At 42.2% G+C, this 10000-nt stretch overlaps 1 protein-coding gene across 3 annotated transcripts in view; it reads right to left on the bottom strand.

Annotated features, from left to right (window-relative positions):
• Nucleotides 1-10000, bottom strand: part of ptprsa (protein tyrosine phosphatase receptor type Sa) — a 279978-nt gene that overhangs the window by 53712 nt on the left and 216266 nt on the right. For all 3 annotated transcript variants that reach the window (XM_056447339.1, XM_056447337.1, XM_056447338.1), the window contains 5 exons: nt 3194-3787; nt 2190-2284; nt 1854-2107; nt 1102-1189; nt 138-365 (listed from right to left, as the gene is read on the bottom strand). In XM_056447339.1, the coding sequence (XP_056303314.1) occupies nt 138-365; nt 1102-1189; nt 1854-2107; nt 2190-2284; nt 3194-3787 (1259 nt within the window). The remainder of the gene's footprint in view (nt 1-137; nt 366-1101; nt 1190-1853; nt 2108-2189; nt 2285-3193; nt 3788-10000) is intronic.

The following is a 10000-nucleotide window of genomic DNA, read 5'->3' on the forward strand; positions in this document are numbered from 1 at the left end:
CAAATGGTCAGAATTTAATTAAAGATTATCAAAACCAACTTTTTTCACTGAATTAATTTGCACATTAAGAATAATAATGTGATTTAGCAAGATAAACATTGATAATTTAGATTGAAAAGGGCTTGTATTTCACCCACCACGCCGGTGGTGTTGAGCTCGGCAAGAATGAACAGCATGTATTCCTGCCCGCGGTCCAGAGCACGGTTCTCGAAACTGCCGTACATCATCTGGTTGCCCAAAGTGATGGACGGCGGCATGGATGAGGGCTTGAAGCTGGCAGCAATGTAGGGTCGTTTCCCGTCCACCTGTTTGAGCTGACGGGTAGTTCCGGAGTGATGTAGGCCAAGCCTTCGTTCACCCAACAGCTGTGAAAAAAAAAAAAAAAAAAACACTGCTTGAGACGAACTGAAACTAGCTTATGTTGTTTGTTGGACGTGGCTCCCCAGTGGGCCGTGACGGTATTGGAGGGGGGCGCCAGGTATTGTTAAAATAAATGACATTGTTAATATTTGTAAAAAAGGTTGGTCAGAATTGTACATGTAAAATGTCACAGAAAAAACAAGGACCTCTTATTAAGGTCCACTTAATTGGGAAATGGGAAGTGATGGAATTGCCGCACATGGGTACCTATTCATATCATTGGCAGCTTATTCAATTAAGACAGTTAACAGTCTTGCATCTGAGTGAATTATCAACCCATCACAAATAGCGTGTTTATTTTAAAATTGGAAATGTATGTTTTTGGTTTAGGGGCCACAAATAAAACATTTTTGGGAACCACTGTTCTAGGAAACAGACTCAATCAACATTCATTATACTAAACTATTAGCATAGTGGGATATCTACTGTGAAAACAAACATCGAATAACACACAAACTGAATACAGGCACCTTCGCACCGTACAGCTCAAGGTCAAGTAGCTAAGCATGGAAGTTTGCCAGCTGGTAAGGATAAGGGCTGTGTAATTGTCCCCTCTCTCTGACAAACCCCTAGGGAACGTTCCCACAATGCTTGTGCGAAAATACTTTCAGTGGCTCAGGCTCCATTGTGTCTGCGACACAAGGACACAAACTTGAGAAAAGAAGCTATGCATATGTTCACCTCTTCCAGGTCCAGCTCATCTGGGCTCTTGATGTGTCGCATTGGTCCTTTTCCCTTCTTGAGAGGAACCACCACAACATAGATTGCCCTGGAAGAGATCAAGATGGTGCATAAAACACACAATTTCTCAATTTCCAATATACACGACAAAAATTAACTTTGCTGTTATACCATGGCTGCAGCAGGCGCAGTGCTTTTATGCAGCATTGGAAAAGAGTCCCCAGCTAGTTAACTAGCTAACAGTGCTGTGCAATACCAATGCGCCGCTACAGCTATAATACAATAGCAAAGTACAATAGCAACATTTTAAATTTCCAGTGACAAGATAATGGTCTAATCCTACGGTGTCAAACTCGGTTCCTAGAGGGTCGCACCCCTGCACATTTCAGTTCCAACTCTGCTTCAACACACTTACCTGTAGGTTTCAAACAAGCCTGAAGGACTTAATTAGTTTGGTCAGGTGTGTTTAATTAGAGTAAAAGCTAAAATGTGTAGAGCTGTGGCCCTCCGGGAATTGAGTTTGACACCTATGGTCTAATCCAAGTCAATGATTTATGCTAAGCTAAGCTAAAATTATTCCAGAGATTTGCTGAATGGTCAAAAATGGTAAAACTCAACTGTTCAACTTTATGGGAGATGTAAACTGAGCCTATTTCGGAATAAAGTGGAAGGTCCCTTTAGTGTAAGCATGCAATGCAGTTTCATTGTGACCACAAGGGGCACTATAGCAAACAAAGTGTGGTGTTTCTCACTTGATCAAGTCTTTTGTTTCCAGCGGTGGGAGGACAATTGTCAGTGTACTGTCTGACTCTCTTTTCAGGTCTAACTCAGGTTTTCGGACCAGAATAGGTGGCGCAGTTCGGGCAACAAGCTTGTGTTTGGGTCCACCGTCGCTACTGTCCTGGCAGCTTATTCTGAACTCATAGGTTGTGTTGGGTCGCAAATTTGCGATGAGAGTTTTAGTCATCCTGGCATCAATGTCAGACTTCTGCCGGTGGTACTCGATCTGTAGGAAAATGTGGATTGATAAATTCTTCACAGTATCATCAAGATGAGTATGGGTGAGACTCCTCACTGGCCTCACTTACCGTGCACTTATATGGGAAACGGCTATCGTAAAACTTCCAGGAAAGCAGTACTGATGTCTTGGTGACCAGCTTTACAGTGAAGTTCCTAGGAACATCTGTTCAGGAGTGAATGGAGAGAACAAATTGAGAAAGACACTTTAGTAATGAAAAAAGGACATACAGACCAAAGGGAAAGAAGACTGACAGAATGTTTGCATTTGCAACCATTTTCTGCCCAAAGGAGAGGGGCTTTGGTCCCTCGTAGTGAGTGGAGTGTAGTATTAGCTGTGAAGGGGAGGGGGAGGCGCTCATTTGGGACAAACAGCACGCTAGACTGGACTGGTGAACACAGAACCACAGAATCGCACAGTACTCTGTCTGGCCTAGCCCAGCAGTGCCGCCCCAACAAGAACATTTGGCAAGCAGTTTTTATAATCCCCCCTGAATGCTTCCAGAATAGCTGAACCCACATTGTGTTTGAGTAACCCACTGCTGTGTGCTCTCGAATTTGGATAGGCACTGCCGTGGCAGACAGCCCGACAGGAACGAGGACAAACCCCAACACAGTTGTCATGCCCACACTTGTTAGCAGTGCATCATGGGACGCCATGCTGAAACCCATCCCAGTGTGGGAGAGAGGGGGAAAGGTGAGTACAGAAAAAAAGGAACTGTCAAACCAAAAAACTAAGGAAAAACCCAAACAAAGTAAACAAATGTGCCTAGTTCCACTTCAGGTCTGGGATCTCCTTGTCATTGCTCTCGCCTACCTTGCAATAATAGGGAAGTTTTTGTGATTGGATGAGTGAATGTGCTGGGCGTGTCTGACCAATCGGCACTTACCTCGCAAAAATTGATGCTCCTCCCCTTTCAAAACTGACTGACTTTACCTTACTGACTTATTTTACCTTGTTGTGGGGGAGGGTGTTAGTGAGGTATGTGGCTCCCAGAGAACGCTATATAATCAGGTGTAGGTGCTTGCATTGTAGAGGTTTGTCCCTTGAGGCGGGGAAATGAGCAACCTTTACCTGCTTCATAGGCCACTGTTCGATACTGGATCGGTGGGCTGTAGGGCCCTGGACCTACGCTGGTGTGCGCTCGAATTTTCACATCGTATACTGCGTTGGGCCTCAGGCTGTTGAGGATGTAATTGTTCTCATCGGCTGGCAGGCGCAATTCCTTAGGTCCACTGATTGTTCCGGCCTCCTGATAAGAAAGTGTGTATTCTGTTATAGCGCCATTGCGCTCCGCCAGCACCGGAGGGAGCCAGGAGAACTGGACTGAGCAGCAGGTGATGTTGGACCCTTCGGTTATTTGAGGATACCCTCGAGGAACCTCTTCTGGGACTCTCAGTTCTTGAGTTGCCTCTTCACCAAATCCTGATTTGGACTTGGCGGAGACTTTGAAGATGTACGTAGCTCCTCGGTGGATATTGCTAATGGAATATTCCAGCTCCTGAGGGCTAAATTCCAACGTAGCCAGGGGGTTCACATCTCTTCGGCCAAACTGTAGCCGATAGCCCTGCACCTCGATTCCAGGAGCAACATAATCTGGGGGTTGCCAGCGTATTATTGCAGTAGTCTCTGAGTTCTGGTTGACGGAGAGAAAGGGAGGCCCTGGGACTGTTGAGAGAAATAAAAAGAGAGACATTACATTAAATTCAAATGAGCCGCATCGCACTTAAATCCATTGTTGTGAAGCCAGGTGTCTGTTTATCCTGTTTCACCCTACAGAAGAGAAGTCACCTGGAATTGCGTTAAAGGGATTTTTTACAATCCCATTTATCCCATTACATAAGCATGCATGTATTGTACAAACTGCCATAAAGGTGATTGTATATCACAGAAGCCCATATCTACAAAGTCTACTTTGAGAATGCTATTTTATCTTCAAGTAAACAGTAGTGACTAGCTGGTTGTTGAACAGACCACTAGATGTGAGATGGTGGGTTAACAGCCATATGATAGAAAAGGTGGGCGTGAGAGCAGATAGGAGGACAAATGACTCCCGGGGAAAAAAAGGAGAGCTGATGAAGGTGATGGCGCAATCTGCCGCAGCGAGAGGACAACGAGGGTCAGAGCCACCGTGATTGTGGACTGCTTCCCCTCACCAACAGCACTCCAGTGCACTCCACTGGATGACACGCAATCCTTTCCACAGGACCACAGGCACGTTTCCCATTAGGCCTTGCATTAACAGCCACTGTTGACCCACAGCCACTGATTAAGATAGGATTGCGTTTCACACTCACGCCCTCCCCATCCTTTCTCTCTCTGTCCTTCTCATCTCCAGTGGAGGAGAAGCATCAGAGCTGCTATAGAACAAAATAAAATAACCTTCAGCTAACATGCAATTAACCTGCCGACAGGACTTACAGTGAGTTATATTAGGCATATAAAGCACGACTGCCAGCTGACATGACTTAGCTTTGAGAAAACTGCAGCGCTGCATTCTGGGCAGAACTGATATCAAATATACAAAAGACAAGGGCAAAAATGTGCCTGAATATTATCATCTGACTAAAAGTCCTCAGCAACGGATGACAAAAAGGTCAATGTAATTAACAGTCTTTGATTAATTTCTTGTGCATTGTATAAAACTGAAAGCAACTCTCCACAAGAGAGCGTGTTTTACAGCGATTTTACTGTGGTAAAAGGCACGCAGGCAAAATTCGAAGCATTTTATGATATATTGCTCCTATAAGGAGGCAGCAACAGCAAAAAGGTGTTTAATAATAAAACTCATAATGTCAATTTGTAATCCCATAATCCGAAATTGCAGTCTACCGAAAGTTCAGCTCCATATCACAGTATCCAGGCCTTAGATGGTATTAGACAAGAAGCTCCAGAGACCGACGTGAAGCTTCACTCTCCACAATCAGGACTGGAGCAAGTTGCCCTAAGTGGACCAATTAATTGAAGAGAATAACCACAGTGCCGGGAGGATTGTGAGTCATCCAGACTCTCTGTTCCCCCAGCCGTGGCGGCTGTCCAAGCGGACACTCGTGAAGAACACCTCCAGCCCCTGCATTAGCATGCAATCTGCTCATCTCCCACAAGGATGAAGGGAGACAGGAGGAAATTAAAAAAAAGGAAAGCTCGTACTTGATCAGAATCTGCCCTACGGACATCTAAACGTAAAGACGTTTGCATTTAATGCACAAGGAACTGCCAATGATAAGGTGCATTAGCAGCGGGACGGTGAAGGGTTTGACAGCGCATGCATCAATCAGTCCGTCGGCTCTGAAACGAGAACAGAATCAATCACTCCCATGTCGTTCCTTTAGGACAACAGGCAGCATCAATTCGATCGATACAAGGACATCTGCTTTGAGATCAAGGCGCGGTAAACCGATAACGTTTCTTTGAACGCAACATTAATAATGTTCATCAGAATGGCTGACTCAAACACAATACGATTACTGTTCGAATTGACGGAATTCCTTTTGCTGTTTTTGTTTCATTTGAGAGCCTTCACATATGTTGACCATTTAGCTAGTTGGGTGAGTACAATTGACTTGCACAGCATGGACTGAGAATATTTTGACTATAGGAATGCCTAAATTAGCTAGAGACTAACCGAGCGAAGTTTATACTGATTGACTGTACTTATGACAAACATTAACGTTTATTTTTTATTTCAGGCAGTGACTTTTTTATTTTTTAAAGATTTTAGCTTGAGCTGATGATAGCAGTCCAGATTTGAACCCTTTAAATACTAAAGCGCACTCCAGCACACATTATTTCTTTGAAGGACGGCTTGGCGTAACTGTAGAGCCTGACTGACGGGCTTGACGGTGCAGTGCCATTCCTCTGAAGTGTATCTCCGACATGCAGAATGGCAGCTCGGGGACGGGCGGCTCTCTCGGATGACAGGCGGCTTGCGGAAGGTTCCGGGTTTGAAAGGGGTGGGTCGGGCCTTATCAATACAATAAGGCAGGGGCTTAAGTTGTCTGACAGCATTATGTAGCAGAAATGAGGCATGAAAGTGCCCTGGAGTGGCTCCTCTGAGCCCCATTGGTCAAGCTTTTCCTCTGTTCTGGCACATGAAAGAGCGAGATGCTGCTTCTTTAAGTAGGGCTGAGTCGGTCCTTGTTTATTTATTTATTTCTTTTGTCTGCTGTAAGCGTTTCGCCACACTTTCGGAGGCGGGAAGAGCGGGGACATCCTTCCTTTGAGCAAGCGACTGTGCCACATCACTGCGAGATGGAGAGGAAGAGAGACGGGCCTTGAGAATGACATGCATATGTAGCGGCACTGTCACGTTTGACACCTGCGATCGGCACACCTGTCTCGTCAATGTCTGGAGCTCCAGCGCTAAGTGTACTGAAAAACCAGGCCAGGCTAACACTGAGGCTTAGAATAAAGCCTACGTACTCAAGGTACTGCCATTAGATACACACTAAACTAATTAAGAAAAAAAATCATGGTATTAAAATTAAGGAGATTCACCAGAAAATCTTCAGCAAATGTGACAAACTTAATGAGGGAAGACCCCTCAAACAACAATTGTGGGCTCTCTGGTGGAAGTCTTGTACACAGTATTCATAGTGTTCATAATTCATTTTTTGACTAATCCAAACTCTAACCCAACATCTTCAAACAAAATGCTCATAATGCAAGCCAGGCATGTGTACAGAAATTGAGTAATACTATGGAATTAGCATTCTGCTAGTGCTCAAAATTCACTAGCATGTTATTCATTTTATTGGTAATATCATGGTATGCTTAAAGTAAATACCGCAACATACCTACACTCTAAAAATGTTGGGTTAGTTATTAACCCAATGGTTGAGTTAAAAATATTTGGTGCTTTATTGGCTTATTTTAAACCTTTATTGGGTTATTTATTAATAACTCAACCAGTTGGGTTAAATTTGGTGCTTTGTTGGGTTATTTTTAAACCTTTATTGGGTTATTTATTAATAACTCAACCAGTTGGGTTAAATATTTGGTATTTTGTTGGGTTATTTTTAATCTTTATTGGGTTGTTTATTTAATTATTTAACCAGTTGGGTTAGAAATGTTGAATTTCAACAGTCAACTGATTCAACTGACACAGAACAGCTGTATTAATATGCGTGCATAATGTTGTTTTTGCTTTATAACATTTATTTAAGCTCTAACTCAATATTTAATCAATAGTAATATAATTACCTGTCTGTTGTGTTTTTTATATCCCTTTCACCAGCACTTTTAATTTGATAATACAAACGTGCAATCTATATACACAGTTAAAATAGTTGGGTTGAAAATACCCCTACATATAACCTAACTATAGGTCAGGGGTGGGCAAACTCGGTCCTGGAGGGCCGGTGTCCTGCACAGTTTAGCTCCAACACTACTCAAACACACCTGAACATGCTAATTAGTGTCTTCAAGATCACTAGAAATCTATAAGCAGGTGTGTTTGATTAGAGTTGGAGCTAAACTGTGCAGGACACCGGCCCTCCAGGACCGAGTTTGCCCACCCCTGCTATAGGTTATTATAGCACCTTCCCAACTATTGGTTATTTTAACCCAATGCATTGGGTTACAAAATTTAACCCAATGCATTGGGTTATTTTGATTAAATGTTTTCCATTCTGGTATTACTAATGCTACTATTACTAGTACTACTATTAATTTTATAATTATGGCTGCGTAAATAAATAACATGCAGTTTTCAAAAATATTGAAAATCATTTATCTCCACTACACTAAGTTCCAGACACAGCGTTTTTGTCCATTTAATATAGATCGGCCATGAAGCGCGCATTTGTATCATCAATAATTAAAAGTGCTGGTGAAATGAATTGAAAAAACACGACAAGGAGAGGTAATATGTCTAAAAAAAAACAACATTATTGAGTTAGAGCTTAAATAAATGTTATAAAGCACAAACAACATTATGCACGCATATAAATACAGCTGTTCTGTGTCAGTTGAATCAGTTGACTGTTGAAATTCAACATTTTTAACCCAACTGGTTGAGTTATTAAATATATAACCCTATAAAGGTTAAAAACAACCCAACAAAGCACCAAATATTTTTAACTCAATCATTGGGCTAAATAAATAACTCCATGTTTTTAGAGTGTACCGATAAAAATGCTTTCTCTACCTCTGTGTTCATTTCTAGTTTTTTTATTTTTGCGGGGAAATGATACACATATTTGAGATATTTGGCTGTCAATCTTGCCTTCAGGAGCTAGCGGAGAGATCAACCCAATAGGGTATATGCCGAGCTAGTGCTTCTTCCCATACTGATAAACTTCCAGTGACCTGTTATTGCGACTTTTTTCCATTTTATAAGGTTCTTTTACAGCATTTATGTTGTAAAGTAATTAAAATACAATCAGTTAAACAGACTTTGGGATTCATTTAAGTTGCTCAAGCGTAAAACGAGAGAAAAAGCCGTTTACTCGCACGCGCCCGTCAGGATCGGCAGGCTAGCGCAGAAGCTCCATTGAATATACTGGGGTAAAATAAATGCTCATATTATAAAGACATGGCGGGGGAAAATGTTATTCAATGCAGTGCTTCTTGTACAATCTGAGACCCACTTTATATCAGATATCACTCAGCCAGTGGAGATCGCTGATTTTTAAAGAAAACAGACCTTAAACGTGCTGATTTTGCAATTGCAAACAGTTCACCAGAAGCTTTTAACCCAGGTTACTGGCAAATTAAAAATCCTTTAGCATACTTTGGCATATACCCTATTATGGCAATAATATTTTATTATTATATATCCACTTTTTGACAAGATAACCCAACAAATAAGTTATTTTTGCAATCCATGTTCTTGGGTTGGTGCCAAAACGACCCATCATTGGGTTACCTGTTGGGTTATTATTAACCCAACTGTTTTAAGTGAGTACACTAGGGATGTACAAACCAAATTATTAGGATAGTCTAGCGAATAGTTCCTACTGAATAGCAATAGCACTACATAATTAGGCAAGATCTATTTACAGCTCTTCGTTTTAAACTTAACATGCCAAAATGCTCATTGTGTCAGATGTTGAAAAATCAGTGAGAAGCAATGCATTAGCCAAAACTCATTAGTCTACAGAGTTTGAGAACCGTGGAATTAGCGCTGCATGGCTTAATAATTAATTTCCTTGTATAATTAAGCAACCTTAGCATATGCATATTATTTCCGAATGTCTAAACACTATTTATGCCACCACATATATCTTTAGAATGCATCTGTATGTTCAGCAAGAACTAGAGAACACTCTGATTCGAGGAAAAACTTCAAGATGCTACTTAGCTTGCTGGTAAGCTTATTATTAACACACTAAACCATGCTAATCTGTGGTTCAGCTGCCTGATTTGACTCAAATTTACTCTAGATCAGGGGCCACCAACTTGCGGGCAAATTGTGTCCTGCAGAGTTTAGCTCCAACCCTAATCTCATTCATTCATTCATTGTCTTCTCGGCTTAGTGCCTGTATTAATCAGGGGTCGCCACATCAGAATGAACCGCCAACTTATCCAGCATTTGTTTTACGTAGCGGATGCCCTTCCAGCCATAACCCGGCACTATGAAACACCCATACACTCTTGCATTCACACACATGCACTACGACCAATTCAGCTTATTCAATTCACCTATAGCCCATACCTTTGGACTATGGGGGAAACCGGAGAACCTGGAGGAAAACACACGCCAAACTCCGCACAGAAATGCCAACTGACCCAGCCGGGGCTGGTACCAGTGACCTTCTTGCTGTGTGGTGACAGTGCTACCTACTGACACACCCTGTCAACCCAACCCTAATCCAACACACCTGAAAAAGCTAATTAAGGTCTCATTAGGTACATTCGAAACTTCCAGTCAGGCAAGTT

Source organism: Danio aesculapii, chromosome 22 (genome assembly GCF_903798145.1).
Source record: "Danio aesculapii chromosome 22, fDanAes4.1, whole genome shotgun sequence".
Classification (NCBI taxonomy): Eukaryota; Metazoa; Chordata; class Actinopteri; order Cypriniformes; family Danionidae; genus Danio; species Danio aesculapii.